At 44.1% G+C, this 16,881-nt stretch overlaps 1 protein-coding gene across 1 annotated transcript; it reads left to right on the top strand.

Moving 5' to 3' along the window:
* The first annotated feature begins 2,666 nt into the window (after positions 1–2,666).
* Krtap29-1 (keratin associated like protein 29-1) lies at positions 2,667–3,731 on the top strand. The gene has a single exon (XM_021240345.2). The coding sequence runs from the start codon at positions 2,667–2,669 to the stop codon at positions 3,729–3,731; it is 1,065 nt and encodes a 354-aa protein (XP_021096004.2).
* Positions 3,732–16,881: the final 13,150 nt, after the last annotated feature.

Below are 16,881 nucleotides of genomic sequence, written 5' to 3'. Positions count from 1 at the left end.
AGCAGATGGTAGAACCCAGCCAGTGTGACTGTACTCACACACGTAGCCCCTTTCTGTTTTGGAGCTGTTCATGAGGAAATTCTCTGGCTGCTTGATAGGAGGTCAAAGACTTGTCATTCCCAAGGAACCCTCTTCCCTACCCTGGAGGAAATGAGTGGCTACCTAAAGATGGATGAGGAAGAGTGCAGAGGGTCCGTCTGTACACTGGAGACCACCCATGTGAGTTCCTATCAGGAGACGGAAATATCTGCACTGGAAGCTGCAGTTGGGACACGGACACCGGGTCGGTGAGGGCAGGAGGATGTGAGGGCTACAGTCATCGCGACACAGGTGACACAGATGACTGCTCACCATATTTCTTGATGTGGTCACAAGATGTCTTTGGTGACATACATGTTTTTAGTGCCTCAGACCACACAAAATAGAGATTTTTCTCTCTACTAGAGGTTTCCTTAAGAAGAAAGAAAATGAGAGCAAAAGCACTCAAATACATTCATGTTCCTGTTTAACTGATCTATTTGGTAAAACCAAAGTATTTTCTCTTGGGAGACATAGCTTTGGGGTACAAGGATTCAGGAATAAAGCACAGTGCAGGGTTCCCTACAGTTTGAAAGATGCCAAAGGGAGCACAGATGAGAAGGTGAACACAAGATGCCATGCATGGTGTGACATAAAAGCAATGGCAGGACAAAAGCATTTTAATGACCAGGCAAATGTTTTCCAGTTATTGTGCTGATTGGAAAAGTTTTTATCCTTTTAAAAAGAGGGAGAAGAGGTTCAAGGAGAAGGTATTTTGTAGCTGGTACTTTGCAAAGTATTCTCCAGAATTGTGGGCATTTTCAGTAATTTGTGGGGCAGCTAAAAAAGAATGGAAACACCTCAAGAAAAACAGCAACGCAGTTGAGAAAATCTTGGCACTTTGAAGACTTAGGTAACCAGTTAACAAGTCTGACTGTGAGCTAGGAGCAGAGCTGGAAATCAAGACCAGCCCTGTCTGACTTTCCCATTCCATCACATGATTCCAGCATGAGCCAGGCCAGGATGTGGACCAGTGTGGATGGGTGCGGACAGATGCTGGGTGGGTGGATGATGGATCGCTATGGATGGATGGGTGGATGGATGGATGGAAAGACATTGGTTGGTCATGTAGAGCCTGGACAAGCTCAGAGGAGGAGAAGGGTAGGGGAAGCCCCTCATGCATTCCTCTTGGAAGGAACTGATTTAACCACGCCTGCTTTGCAGTGATATCCTGATAGTACTTCTGGCAGTTGTAGCTTTACACTTTTAGAAATCATGTGCTGCTGACTCCATATTATGAGGCTCTTTGCCTCCCCTGCCTCCTCCTTCTCCTCTTGGCCCTCCCCTCCTCCTCCCTTCCTTCCTCTTCCTCCCCTTCTTCTTCCCCTTCTTCTCTTTCTCCTCCTCCTCCTCCTCGTCCTCCTCCTCCTCTTTGCTCTGATACTGGGGATTGAATCCAGGGCCTTTGAACTGAGCTACATCCCCAGCCCATTTAAAATACATTTTATTTTGCAGCAGTGCCTCAGGAAGTTGCCGCATTTCCCAGGCTGGGCTCAACCTTGTGATCTTCCTGCCTCAGCTTCCCAGAACGCTGGGATCACAGACATGCACCACCATGCCGGACTTCTAATTCTTCTTGATTAAATATTTTCTGTTTTAAAACTTCCCAAATGAAAAGGTCATTTTTGGGTGTGTTGCTAAGTAGAGGCAAACATTCAACTAGTTTGCTGTAGCTGATAATTACAGTTGCAGCAGTGGGCAGATGATCCCCAGACCAGGGCCTGGGCAACCTGCTCAGAAGCCAGTGCTGTCAGCTGTTGTCCAAAGGCCATGCTCCAATTGCTGTTCAAGTCTTTCTCCCATCTCCCCAATGCCAGGAAGTCTAATAAATAGATGGTTCAGGTCAGGAATTTCAGGATGAGCCCAGCTAGGTTTGAATACTCCTTAGTTTGTATATAATCTGAGGAACATGATGTCAACTCTCTGAGTCAGGTTTACCACTTCTAACATAGTGATGACAATTATGCTCACTAAGTTCATTTCCAGGGTAAATGAGATATGCAGTCATGGGCTTGGTATAGATAAGTATGCAGCCAGTGGAAGCCTCTGCATTTGCTACTGGTTGTATTATTAATAAAGTTTCGGTTCTAGGAAGAGGTGGAGACACTTAAGTGTCCCTGGGATCCAGCACCTACTTTTCTGCTCCTTGTTATTGGTACCGGTCTCCAGGTAGGGTCAGAGCTTCACTTCCGGAATGTGCAGATGGCATGGGGATGTGTTCCTGGAGGAAGACAGGGTGTGGTGGCTTGGGGGAGGCCTCCTGATGAGGGGTAGCACCTGCTTCAGCAGGGCTGGGGCCCAACCTGTAAAAGAGACAGCTCATCCCAGAGCAGCACTGATGAATGCAGGTTCAGCAAAGAGAACTTCTGACTTAACAGATACATTTTTTTAAGTGGAGACATCTCTGGGACTCCTAAAGCTTTCTAATCAGATGTTGGTATGCAAATGAGTAAAAACAATAACAAGGAAAGATGCTATTTGTGGTGCCAACACCCCTGGCAAAGGACTATAAATGCCTCTCTGTGTAAGATCTTTCAAACGCAGACATCCTGAGTTTGCCACTCCCCAGCAAGGTTGGCATGAGCGCCATGGTGAACAGCTGTTGTCCTGGAAAGGACTTGGCTACTCCAGCGGTGCCTACCACCACCATGTCCCCAAGAGGTGGCAGAGTCGGAAATGCTATCTGTCTGCCCAGTTCCTGCCAGAGCAGAACGTGGCAGCTGGTCACATGCCAAGAAAGCCATCAGCTGCCCAGCAGCCTCCTGAGGGGCTGTGAACCCATTTCTTCCCAAGCTCCCTACCTTTCCGACATGTCTTGTGTGGGTTTTATTTGCCAACCCATATGCCCCAGCACTGCCTGCTCCGAATCCAGCACTGGTCACTCTCCTCGTCCAGTCTCCTCCCCTCCTCCATCCTGCTTGGACTCCTCTCGTTGTGAGACAAAGTACTGTGATGCCAGCTCCTGCCAACAAAGTTCCTGCCGGGAACCTGTGTGTACACCTGGGCCATGCCAGGCAGCGTGTGGCCAATCCATCTGCCATGATGTGAAATCCTGCCAGCTGTCTGGCTCAGAAGTAACTTCCTGTGCTGAAACGTCTTGCCCACAAGTTCTCTCTGCAGCTGGTTCATGCCAACCAACCTGCTGCCAAGGAGGCTCATGGCACCCCACTGGAGGTGAGGACCAGCCCTGCAGTGCCACATATTACCAACCCGTCTGCTATATCTTTGAGCCTTGTCAGTCCGTTCCCTGCACTCCTGTTTCCTGCCAGCCAATGACTTACATGTTGAGTTCTTGCAGTCCTGCTTGCTGGGTGGCCTCTCCTTCCCAGTCATGTCACTGCCAACCAGTGTCTCCTATATCCTTCATCTGCCAGCCAGTGGCCACTTGCCAGTCCCCTTGTTCTGAGAAGTGCCCCTGCAAGCCAGTTTCCTGTGGCCAACCCACCTGCGGTGGACCCACTTCTCACAGTTGTGGCCGAAAGTCCCCGCCCTGCCAGCCAGCTTGTTGTGTGACAGGTTCAGGCAAAGCATCCAGCTGTGGGCCCAGCTGCTTCCGAGCGACTTCCCCAAGTCGGTGCAAAGCAAGGCCCTGTGTGCTGACTTCCTGCCAGCCAGGCTGCAAGGTGAGCTGCCATTGGCCCATGCTCGGCTGATGAACACCTTGCCCCCCCGAGGGTGTGCTGCTGTCTGGGAGCGTGGCCGTCCTGGGGTGCCTGCCTCCTGGGGCCTCTGGTGCTGCCCACTCTCTAACATTATTAGGATCCAGCCCTCCATCCTCTCCAGGTGCTGATGAGAGAACTCATCAACCAGTAAGAGCTGGTTCATAGCGGAGGGAAACTTTCAGCACCGTGGTCCAGCCTGTATCCTGCATTTCCTGATGCTGTCAACTCCTTTTACGCCTGCAAAGCCTTCTCTCCAGTTGTGTTTTAGTTGGGTGCTGCCTGGTCTTTCAGAAGACTCCTTCACTGCCAACTGCTGATACAAATGTGAGTGGTTAAGTGTAATGGAGAAGCCACACGGTGCTTCCATTCTTTCTTCAACCCTACCTTGGTTTCCTTCAGGTCACGTTGGATCATGGGGACCATGGGCCTCCACGTCCGTGGGTTTGTCTGCTCTGGCCGGAATGGGTAGCAGGTGGCCAGAACCATAGATGCTCGAGCTGGAGGAGGAACGAGGACAAGCGGTTCCCTGGCTTCCAGGAGCTCTTTTGGGCTGGGTGGTTTCAGTTCTTCCACAATGAGTGTTCTCGGGAAACCAAAGACAGAAATGGTTCAGGGAAGTGCAGATTAAAATAAAGACATCATACCACAGTGATATATGTGTATCCGTGTTTATAGCAGCCCGATTCATAATGACCACATCTTGGAAACAGCCTAAGTGTCAACAGATGAGTGGATTAAAGCAAACGTGATATTTATATCAATGGAGTACTACTCTGCTACAAAGAAGGATAAACCTGAGTCATTTGTGGAAAATGGATGCACTTTGAGAAGAAGATGTTAACTGAAGTAACTCAGACACACAAGCTTAAACAGTACATGGTTTCTCTTGCAAGAAAAATTCAAAATATGTATATTTATATATGATATATGATATGAAATAAAGGAGAGATAATAGGAAAAGAGAGAGAGAGGAAAAAAATTATTGTAATCCAGCACAGACAATGTATCTAAAAGTGTATCTTGGGCTGGGGATTTAGCTCAGTGGTTCCATCACCTGCCTCACAAGAGCAAGGTCCTGAGTTCAACCCCGGAACAACAACAACAAAAAAAGTGTACCTTGACTTAGTACAATTGTCTTACATGTTTTATATATTCTTTGGCTCATTAGTCTGGCTTTCAGTCTATATGTATGATAATTAACTGTATAAGTTCTTATAAGATAAATAAATGAATCTGATGCTGGAAAAATAAGTGGAGAGTGGAGGGAAGGGGGAAAAATAAGAATTGAGATGTGTTATGCGCATGCATCAATTCCCTATAGTCAATGTAATGATTATGTACTGCAAATGTGTACTAATAAAAGGAAAAAAAACCTTTTTTCAAACTGATTCCTAACCAAAAAAATGGATAGTGATATTCATTATAAAACATAGAGAGAATGTGTATGTCTACCAATATGTATTGATCATTTAAACACTGCAAGATTCATACAATACAATAAATGTCATTTGTAACAATACTAATAAAGGACTATATCAGGTAAAAAAATGCAGCCTGAATATAGGTAATGTGTATATGAAGTGAGCACATTTTTGTAAAAAATTACTTATTTTACATGTATATTTGCACAGAAAGTGTCTCGTGAAAAATACAGGTTCCTTCTCTCTTTCTCTCTCTCTTTTTGTGTGTGTGGGATGCTGGGTATTGAAATCAAGGTCTTAAAAAAAACCTCCAAGAATTTTTAGTATTTTAATTTCTTCATTATATGTTTGATGGACTTTTTTCCAGAGGTGATGAATTACTAATGTTAAAAAAATAAAATTCTTTCAAACATTAGAAAAAAAATAAACATGAAGTGTATTGGCCATGGAGAAGAGTTTAAAGTGAATTCACTTTACATTGGTTTTACAATGGCCTATTAAAATAAAATTTAAAACTCTTTAGAATCTTTTTGTAGTTCGTTGTGTTTTGAGATTATTTTTTAGGAGTAGGAAGGATTTACTGAGAGAAAGACAGCTTCTATCTAAGAGAGACAGATGGGGGACCAGAAAGTCGTGTTTTGACATTTTAAGAGACAGTTTTTAAAACAGTTCAAGGGAACTTCTGCCCCTCTTTTTATTTCTAGTACATAGTTACTGAACCTGAAGATTTTAAAAAATGGTTGCATTGATTTCTTTTTGGGGAAATCTTAGATGAAAATCTATCTGTGCTTTTCATTGATTAAGGACTTCCGGGTTTGTGAGATGATTTAGGTCTGAAACCCCGTGAAACGCCAGGAGCCCGCACGGTGACAACTGAAACCAGGTGTTTCTTGCACGCAGATGCCCAGTTATTACAGCACCATCTGCAGACGACTGACCCGAGAGCTCCTGTCTAAAAGCAGCTCACCTTTGGTCTATGGTGTTTTGGGAATCTCAGTTGTTACTGATCAATCCTCAGTTCTCGGTTTCAGTTCCCCTGTTGGTCTATTTGTTTATCTTGGCTTCCCTGAATAGGATTTGGGAATAAATATCCCAGAAGCCTAAGCGACTGGAGCTGTCCACGCATATGACAGCACTTCCGTTTTGTTGCAAAACATAAAATGAGTCTTACTTAATAAAGTGTTATAGGTCTGATGAAAATAATTTATTTGGTCCTTTCTATGGATAAAGGACTCATCCAAACCCCCTTAATCAGTAGCTAGAAAATTTATTGGTAAAGCAGTAAAAATGAAAAAATGCACTAACTATTAACATTCCAGGCAAAATGTATCCTGTGGAAAGGTCAATGAAGGTTAGGATAGACAAGAGTCCCATCTGCAGACTCTGCTGTTATGGACAATTCCTTCGCAGGGAGAGCAGGACTTGCTACTGAGAAAGCATTGACTAAGACGTGCAGGAGACTCTTCTACCTCCATCTAGAACTTCACAGCCTGAGCTCACGGCTCACCGACAGTCAAAGCGTAGGTATTTGCATTTTGGAAATGTAACCCAAAGAGAAAGTTCCAGTGTGGTGGTGAGAGAGAGGCCCTGGACTGTGGCTCAGAGGAAAAGGCTTCAGTCCCACTCTGGACACTCACCTGTCAGGTGGGTGAGATCAGAGCTCTGTCTACAAAAGGAAGAGTTAGGTTAACTTCACCCCCAGGCTCACCTGCGTTGTCCGCGAAGCTCTAGCTATTCTCTCTTGGATTAAGATAAAAGCCTCTTTTACTCTGGAACTGATGAGAGAGAAAGAGCCCTGAGATATGAATGGTACCTCACAAAAAGGACCTTTAGACAAAGAAGCCAGTGAATGAGTGCTCAGAAGTATCGCTTTCCAGAGAAATCCAAATTAAAACAGTTAGTTATCACTTTGTAGCCATTAGACAGCAAATAATAGAGCACTGTGTCAGAGCTCAGTAAACTTTTTTTGGTAAAGGAACAGGTAGTAAATATGCAGGCTTTGTAAGCCATAGAGGTTTTGTCTGAACTATTGATTTGGCCATTGTGTCATTAAGGTATTGATGGATAATATGTGAAAAAATGAGTGTTGTCAATAAAACTTTACTGACAAAAACATGCTGTGGACAGTGTTTGGCTCATGAGCCACAGACTGTCAACTCCGGTGCACATCATGTGTTGGTGGGATCGTGAGTTTATAGGAACCCCCTAGAACTGATAGTGAGATTACTGGCTTGTTAAGCCACTCAAAAATACAATCTGAACCCATTTAGATAAATTATATAAATGCATATTCTTGTGATCCAGAGATCCTGCTCCTGAGGATATATTCCTCCAAAATTCTTACACAGGTTTATAGAGGAACACATGTGAGGGGTTTACTGCGGCATTTCTGTGTTGGCATGGACTTTAAAAGGAATCTGGTGTCACTACTGAGAAAGTGGGTAGGCAAATGTATGGGAGTTAGATACAATGCATTATTCAGATGCATAGATACATGGATGTATGTTAAAACTATGCTGCTTAATAATGAAAGAGAATAAGATATGCCACCCACTGCCCCTCACATGGCCACTTTGACAGTGATGCCATTTACACAGCCATAAATATTTTATAAGAATTCATGCAAAAATGTATGGAGCACAAAAGAATAGCTGCCTCTGGGAAGAGAATGAGGCATAGGAAAACCAAGAATTAAATGAATTGATACATAAGTACACAGAGAAAAATACATAAGACAGCGATCTTGCCAGGACCAAAGGTGATAAGGTTCCATTTGTTTGCAACTGAGCTCCCAAATCAGAATTCAGAAAAGGCAGAAAGAGAGAAAAGAGACCTTGATATCGCAACAGAATTATCACGGACGAATGTCTTCCCCAAATGGCACTTTGATGGACAACCTGCCCCAAAGCCCACTCCCATGTTTTCCGCAGAGATCTCTGTCCCTCCAGGGAAGGGCGAGGGCCTGGGGTGGGCGCATCTGGCTAGTACTGCTCCTCACCTCCCCTCTCCTTGCATAAGTCCTTCATGGATGCCAGAATTCTCGATGCACCTGGGATTTCAAATTTCATTTTGCACTAGGTTTTTGACACACCCGGATCTGTCTTCTCCTTTTCGGGTCCCAGTTATGAATTTCTCAGTGAACTACAAATAGCTTGCACTGGCCATTCCCCAGCAAGACAGACTGTAGGTTCTAAACACGTCAAAGGAAACATGTGGGTTGCACGGTCTGTATCTTCCTCCATCCTTGGCCACAGTTCAAATAAACATTTATTTGCTTCTTTTAGGTTTGCTAGGACTTGCCCATGAAACATCTCCCATCTCCTATTATAAGCAATGTTCTATCCAGCCCGAACATGCTTATAACTGAATCCGTATTTACACTCTCCCTAAATAGAGTAGGAGAGCAGATTTAAAAATATGAGAAAGATATGACACACACACTGAGAACTGACATTTGCTTTCATCTCCTTTGGCTTTTTAAAGCATACAGTTGAATTAAAGCCTTATTCATAAAGTTGAAGTTCCTATTGTACCGTTAGGTCTCATTTTTCTCCTTTCCCTCTCAGGTTCAACCGACAGCATGGTCTTACTGCCTTCTCGAAACACATATATTTATAAAGTATATAACTAATATCTAGCATTAGGGTTTGCAAATTTGAGAATTTACATATATAGTGTGAAATTATGCAATTTACTTTTTTAGTTCATTATTGCTTTTACAAACTGCACATTTTGGTGCATGGATCCATTTCATTTTATGAACAACCTGTTGCTGCCGTGACAAATTAGCCCAAAACTCAGTAGCTGAAAACCATAGAGATTTATTATCTCACTGTTTCTGCAGGTTAGGCTTGTAGGTGTGGCTTGGCTTGGCACCTGCAGCTTAGCCTCTGAGCTACATAAGGACATCACCTTGAATTGGGGTCCCAGGTAACTATGGGGTCTACTCCAAGGAAAGTCCAGATGCTTTGAGACTGATGGGAAAGGCTGTCCAAGCTGCCCCATACTGCCTGCCTACCTGACTCCTGGTGCATTTCCTATCCACGTCTCAGCTTGGACTTGGTGCCAAGGGCTTGTTAGCATCGAATGAAGTAAGATGCTGACATTAGAAATGAAGCATGTCTTTCTACTGAATGTCACCTGTCAACTAATCTAGCAATAATAAAAAGTTAAATCATTTGACATCACTTGGTGTAATTAGTGTTCTGTTTTCTCTTTCTCTAAGCATTCACAAAGGGCCCTTTGAATAAACTAGGATCTAGTTTTGACACACGCTCAAACTTATCAGCGCATGGCCTGCAGAAACTCGAAAAATTGGAACGGCATTGACTTTACTAGTCTCAACAGTTGAGCGCTTCTCCTTCTCCAAAGTTCTTTAAGTATCAGCGAGTGCTTTGCTTTCATCTCTAACTGCTCCGGGACATAACGTGCAGGGTATACAGCAGTGTTTATTTATGTAGAGAGTTTCAGTGTTTATAAATGGATTTGTCCTTAGAAATGCCCACGTTGTTTCATTTCTATTATTCCCCATTGTCTGAAAAGATAGACACCAAATGCAAGTATTTCTAGCGCAAGCTTGACATTGAGTCACGTTCCACAGGCAAATCTCCGATCGGGCCTGTGGCTCGGCATCAGGGAGCCTGGGTTCCTGTTACAAGCCTGAGTTTTCCTTGCCAAACACATCTTTCCCATTCCCGGATCAAGTGTCGGATGGGGAGGGGGATACAAAAACATCACCATAATGCTGAGTGAAATAAATCAGACACAGAAGGTTAAATATCTTATGGTGTCTCTAATATGAGGAGCCCAAAATATACATGATTAAACAGCAAACTAAAAGAGAGATGGCAGGAAACAGGGAGGTAGACTGCAGCTAGGAAGGGGACCCGGGGAAGCGGGCAGAGGGGAGGAAGGGGAGTAGGAATGATCAAGATGCGACGTGCATGTGGCCAGTTCCACAAGATGAAGGTAAATATTGAGTCTTGCAAACGTACACCGGTACAAAATTAGATAAAAACAAAAATAAATGAACAGAGTTTAGGAGAAACTCCCATCACACCGAGGAGCTGTAGTTAGGACAATTGGCGCGGTTGGAGGACTGGAATAGAGACCCGGCCAATTTTGAACGGCACTCATTACTAACTCTGCACTAAACATAGAAGATCACGCATGGCCATGAGATCTAATATTTTTTTAAGGGGTGATGAAAAACATTTAAAAAGGTCATGAAGATTAATAGAGATTCCTTGCTTCCCTAAACCTCATTCAGGCTTCTGAGCCTTGTCCTAGGCCCATCTACACACTTCCTTATAAAGCCTGGTTTGTAACATTTTAGCAAAAGCAAAAGTAAAGTCCCTTTATGAGGCCCCTCCCACCTTTGATATCCGCTCACTCTCTATGCCTCTGCTGCCCCTCATCCTCCCTTATCCATCCTCCCCTATGTCTGAGCATCCTGGCCGATTCTCAGCAGGAGTCCTGTTAGGTTAGTTTAGCCACAATCCCCCCCACCCCCATGTTTCCTCCTAGTCATTCTCCATGCACTGATTCCTTCCGGCTCCTTGGCTGTAGAGCAGTGATGGCGAACCTTTCAGAGCTTTCAGTGATACATGAGGCATTGGTTCCCGCCACTGCTACAGACCCTCACAGTCCCAGTTGTCTTTAGAGTCGGGCCAGATCTCTCTCTCTCACAGCAAGACCCCATTGCAGTGCTTCCTCGAATACAGTTCTCCTTCCTCTGCTTGGACATGTGTCATTGAATAATTTTTCTTCAACAAGACTAGGATGAGTTTTCTTAAGCCAGATCTTGTTATTTCCCGGAAAAAATGTTATTTTTCCAGAGGAAGAATTATAAGAAGCTTGTTTTAAATGTATATTAAACCACCAGAAAAGCTCACCTTATTGAACTGAACAAACAGGAAAGAGGGGGAAGGAAGAAGAGTGGGTAGAAAAGGTCACTCCACGCATAGATGTCTGGTTGTCACTGATGAACCAGGCACCCCTCTCTTGGGATACATGTAGGGAGGAAGTTACCATTGACAAGTTCAGAGCAAAGTGAAGCAGAGACTGAGGGATTGAGCATAATTAAGATTTACTAATCTGGAATAGAGAAACTCCTAGAAATGCCACCACAAACAACTTCCTCCCTATGGTACAAGAGTAAATTTTTCAGTAGTTGAGAGAATGCTTAACGCCTTCATGAACATTGTAAGTTACTTTAAGAGTTAGCATGCAAAACAGCTCTTGCAGTTCAAATCATGGTATGTGTAGTGCAAATGCTTGATGTTCACCATTTCCCAAGATGAAAGGAAGGAAGTATCTCCATGTCAATCAGCTCAGGGTAAATAGAAATGATCTCGTGCAGAAATGGATCCAGTCTTCATATAGCTTGGCTTCCATATGATTCTTCACACATCACCAGTGAAAGTTCTGTGTCCTCATTCAGGACGTGTCTCAGTATCTGAGAAGTAAGCAGTTCAAGATCAGGAAACCAGAACTTAGAGAGAAATTAACCCTCTCCTATACTGTTTAGATCCATCTGGGGGGCCATGCTTCCTTCTTTAAAAATTTCTCTACACAATTCTGTTCACATACTGTTTTTGAACATGTAAGTAATTTTGAGAAGTTGTCCTCTCTTATGTTATAAACGTAATTTTACCAGTGGAACTGAAATGAACTTATTTCTTCATATACTTACTTATTTGTGTGGGGAAAAATTCTCTCTCTCACACGGGATTTATTTTTGGTCTTACTGAGTTGTTTCTTTTATAACTTAAGTGCATTTATACTTTGCTATATTTATTACCATTGTGCATTGAAAGGGGCAATTCTTGGGAAGATCTGGGTTAATTTTGTTAGGGATCAACCTCTTAAGGGTAAGGAGGTTATTGAAATTTGTTCCTTTCCATCTTAATCCTTGTTTCAGCACGAATCTGGTTGATGTTATGAGCTTGGTTTCTATCTCACCCTTATCTTGAACAAGGAATGCTCTTGTTTAGAAAAGGGATCTGGAAGCTTTCCAGCCAGAACAGGTTACAATCGCAGTGAACACGGGGATCATGAAGAGTAGGCAAGGAGTGCATGTGTTTACAATATCTGTATGACACAGGCTTTAAAAATGTATGCTCTGGACACCGAGAAAAATCTGGTAATGGCCCGTGTTGGTGTTGTAAATCAAAGATTCTCAAAGGAGAAGGCCTGGGAAAGAGAAGACAGGGTGCCGTAAAATGCCTATAATTTAGAGGTCTTTATGGTGTCAGGGTGTGTGGGGTTGGGAAGCTACTGTGGGGTGAGTCTTGACTTTGGGCAGGCCTTGCTCTCTAGGACCCAGTTTCCACAAACATTTGTAAAAGGACATATTCTGAGTCTATTCTTTTAGTTCCTCCCAGAAGTTCTTGGCAAGAGGGTGGCTAGAAGAGAAAAGGTGAGATGAACTGAAATCGTGGATTTGATCCACAGTATGGCAGAAGTCATGGAGCAGGGGAGCTTCCTGGGGCAGCTGAGCTGAGGGCTGGGATCCCAGGTACGTAGGACTGGAAAGAGGGAGAAGCGTGGCGGTGGATGGCACAAAACCAAAATGCTCAAGATATTTGAAGAGTGAAGACCTAAGTTTGAGCTACAGTATTCATTATACAACTTGCCCATGCTCACAATGATGTCAGATAATGAAGTCACACACAGAGAAGAGCCAGTGTGGCGTGGCATGACTGTTATCATCAGGATGACCATGCTTCGTCACTGGGGATTCCTTTTTTAAAAAAGTTTGGAAAATAAGTCCCTAAGTTATCTTGGAATACAGGTAGAAATGTCACAAAGAGCCACTAGATACTGTGATGTAACAGTGTGAGGATTTCCCCACACGTGACAGCTGGGACTGCAGGTGGATACATCCGAAGCTTGCAATCTACAGTAAGAGGCATCAAAACCAGATTACACCAAATCACATTAAAAGAAGAATATCTGAAGGCTGAAAAATGGGCTCTGATCTGATTGAATAGATGAAAAACGCAAAGACTAAATGATGCTGTTGATAAACATGGAAATTCAGAGTTAAGAGGATGCAGGGGCAGATGTCCCCGGTGCCCATGGGAGACAGGAGAGGGAGTGGCAGGGCCGTGAGTTGTCAGGTTCGGTGGGTGAGACCAACAATGAGGCGAAGGTGTTCAGTGCCCTCCAACAGACTCCTTCTTGACCATGTGGTGGTTAGGAAGCTCCTGTGAGTGAATTCTCTAGCAAGTTAATGAGTAGGTGCCTTTGGTTTATGGGCTTCTTAATGTGAGTCTGCTGCACGAGGTGGTGTCATCCTTGGGATGCAAACAAAGCCACGCCTCTGCCTCTGCAAGGTGGAAGGGCAGATGCTGGCTGGTGTGTCAGGATTGGGAATCCTGTCTTGAACATCTTTTGGAAGACAGCTCTTTAGTCCCCCTCTCTCCAAGTGAGTGACATTTGTTGTGATGGTGTATGTGTTTTCCTAAAGGATTATGCATTTGGATGCTATGGATTCCAGAGAGTGATAATATGTTAGCAATTAATCAGTTTCCTAATGACAGGGCAAGGTGGAGGTGTCTGGGGACCTGAGGAATCCCAGGCACGGAAGGCATCCCGATAAACTTCTGGCCGTGGAGTTGACAGAGCCAGTGTTGGAATGTCTATAACTGAAAATTCACACACGCAGGTGGGTCTGGTCCATCTTTGGATAGCACTTTTAAAGGACTTCTCCCAATATTAAGGACACTCATTGCAGGCAGTGGGTGACTGCACAATCATAATGGCGTTGCTGGGTACTTCCTTGTACTTCGCATCTCTGTCCTCCATTCTGGTGCCTTTTGCCAGGAACTCAAATTATTTTTCTCTAAACATGGCAATTATCTTCTCGCTCTGTGGAATGCAGTTCCAATCAAGCAAGCATTTCTCTGCCTTGCTGGGACAAGTTGTTAGATGGCCCTTTTGCAGCAAGTTTATCGCCACTAACTTTGCATACTAGGACTTTCTCATCGTTAAGATCAAATTCAGAGTGGTTTATCGGGATGCCTAAATATTTGGGTTTACTGTGACCTCCATGGACTATCCAGATGTTGAACGTCCCTTCATCCCTTCTGCTCTTGTAACCAGCTCTCTCTAGCTCTCAGATCCTTGTTTTGGGGTAGTGAAGATTGAAGCAAACAAAACAACAAGCAGCAAGCAGTGGGGAATGGGCAAATGTGCGTTTATTAGAAAGAATAAAAGGAAAAGCTCCCTGATAGTCAGAGAGGGGTTGCATTCAGTCCATTGGCTTTTTATACAGTTTTTGGTAGAGGTGAACATGACAGAAAGCAGGGCCTTTGATGTCTGGTATACAAGCTACTTCCTTTGCATTTCACTTCCTCCCGGGTCTCTCCCATTTGGTCAGGGACCTGTCTTTTATCCCTCGCATCCCATTAGGTCCTGAGAGTCAGTTTGCATAAGTTAATTATTCCTGCCATCTGGTATGTTAACTTCCTTAAGCCCCGGCTTCCAGTTGACTTTGGTTAACTGTTCAGGGTCTGTGCCCTGTCTGCCCAGCTGCCTTGTCTTCTTGATTCGCTCTCATGTGTGCAAGTTGTGCGATGCACATTTTCAAAGCATCATTGATTTTCTGTGTCTCATCAGGAAGACTCAAGAGTCTGCCCACAGAGCAAGCTCACACATTCCTCTTTCCTTCTGGGTTCATCTGTATTTTTATCACTGAGGAGGATCAGAAAAGCAAGGCCGTGAAGATTGAAATCAGCCACCTGAATATTCACATCAGTCCTGGTCTGCTGCCTACTCACTGCAGGTTTTTAGGGAAGTTACTTATCTAATCCAACAAGCTTTCATTGTTTTTGCATATGTGTTTTTGGGAAATTTTTGTGCCTAAATTCTTCTCTTGGCATCACCCCCCCCCCCCCCCCCCGCTGTTCTATACAGAAGGTTGATCCATGGCTTCCATATGGAAGATTCAATCTTTCTTTTTATCCCCTCCCCTTGATCAGTTGACAACATACACTCCAGCTAGAGTCAGCTGTCTTGAAGCACCCTGCCAGAGTCACCAGTGACCCAGGTTTATCATTCTCTCTTCTAGGGTGTACACTGAACATCTCATTTGATTCCGCTAGAAGCATAATAAAAGTTGGGCCTTGACTGTCTTGTTCACTTTTATAATCCCAGCACCTTGCACGGTATTTACACAATACATGCTCAAAACCTGGTTCAGATGAAGGTCCAAAAACAGAACTCTGTTCTTATTTTCCCTGTCAAAGACTCAAATAGGAAAAGGAGATTAAGCTGTATGAATGTACTAAGTAATTTGATCTTGTAGTCAAGGCTCCATAGACTCATGTTCTCCCTCTAGATGTGCAGGGTCAGGGAGTTCTTGGCTAGCTGTGTGACCATGAAAAATTGCATCATCTCCCTTAGCCTCTGTTTTCACACCTGTAAAATGGGGTTAAAAAGTCTTGTTGGATTATGAATTAGAAGTGAGGACACCTGCAGATAGTCAGTAAATCACAGTTTCTGAGCTCATCCTTCTCTCTCTCATGAATCAGAGGAACAAGCACTTAGCAAGCCACGTACCCTGGGAACCCCTTCCAGGACCTGCCCTGCACCATGAAGTCTAAGATCTCACAAGATGGCTCTGGCCACTGAGAGTGATTCTCAGTTCCTTTCCAGCAAATATCTGGGTGTTCGCTTTACTGTTCACTTATTCCCCGGAAATCTGGGTCCCTCTTTGAGGGACCACATTCGTATCTGTTATAACCACCATGGTTTGTACAAGTGCCCAGTTTCTTTTCTTTCTCAAATCCCTTTGCTTCCTGCTAATGCTCTGATGTTGAATCTGCTTGGATTCAATTTCGCCTCACAGCATCTAGAGACTGGGTGGAGCAACGACTTAAAAACACATTTCTTTCTTACTTCAGTTCCTCACATTCTGGAAACATGTATTATCCACACAGCGCTCTGATGCAGAAGCTAAGTTGGTCCAGGGTATGGAGGAGATGTCTGTGGATGCTATAGGGAGTTTCTTCATCTTCTTTGCACAGTCATATTACACCTCTAGGTAGAAAAGCTTCCTACTTGTGCAAGGCATAATTATTTTCATTGATACACAAGCAACTCAAGTTGTCTACCTTCCCCAAACTTAGTAACTAGAATTATTTCTGCTTGTATTACAATCCAATAAAATGTCCTGGGCCAGGAGTCAGACCATGTGGGTTTGGGGCCCAATTCTGTCAATTACTAACTGTACACTCCATGACAAGCAATTCTTCCCATTTGTATGAAGAAAAGATGATTTTTTTCTCCACTCATGGCACGGGATTACTGGGAGAGTAGAAGAAATAATATGAAATGCAACACACAGGCAAGGCCTTTAAAGAAATAGCTGTGCTAAGCAAGTCTTTAACAGAGGGTCCGCCATTGCAAGGACTCTAGGAGATGCTTTTAAGTATTCATGGAGGGGGCCGCCGGGAGGAGGCGACCGGAAGGCACTTAAAGCAGACCTTGAGGTGACAGGCAGGCTTGCTGGACCGGAGCGCGTCCGCAGGTTTCTGAGCTCTGGTTGGCGGAATGGCCAGTGCATGGCTGGTCGCGTTGCCAGTCTGCAGCCCCTAGACGCTGGTCTGTGCCGAACCCTGTGCTGAACCCTGCGATGCGGCTTCTGTTGTCCGTTCTCAGTCTCCTGCTGAGGATTTTTAGACTCTGAGGAACAATTGGAACTAACCTACATC

The sequence above is a fragment of the Heterocephalus glaber genome, unplaced genomic scaffold (assembly GCF_053883595.1).
Source record: "Heterocephalus glaber isolate CG9 unplaced genomic scaffold, H.glaber_assembly_v1.0 deba00001773, whole genome shotgun sequence".
NCBI classification, from domain to species: domain Eukaryota; kingdom Metazoa; phylum Chordata; class Mammalia; order Rodentia; family Bathyergidae; genus Heterocephalus; species Heterocephalus glaber.
Note: the sequence above shows the minus strand (reverse complement) of the source record. Positions and strands in the feature narration are given on the sequence as shown.

Bases quoted from the DNA above. Each gene is read 5' to 3' on its own strand.
- Krtap29-1 (XM_021240345.2), top strand. From the start codon at position 2,667: ATGGTGAACAGCTGTTGTCCTGGAAAGGACTTGGCTACTCCAGCGGTG.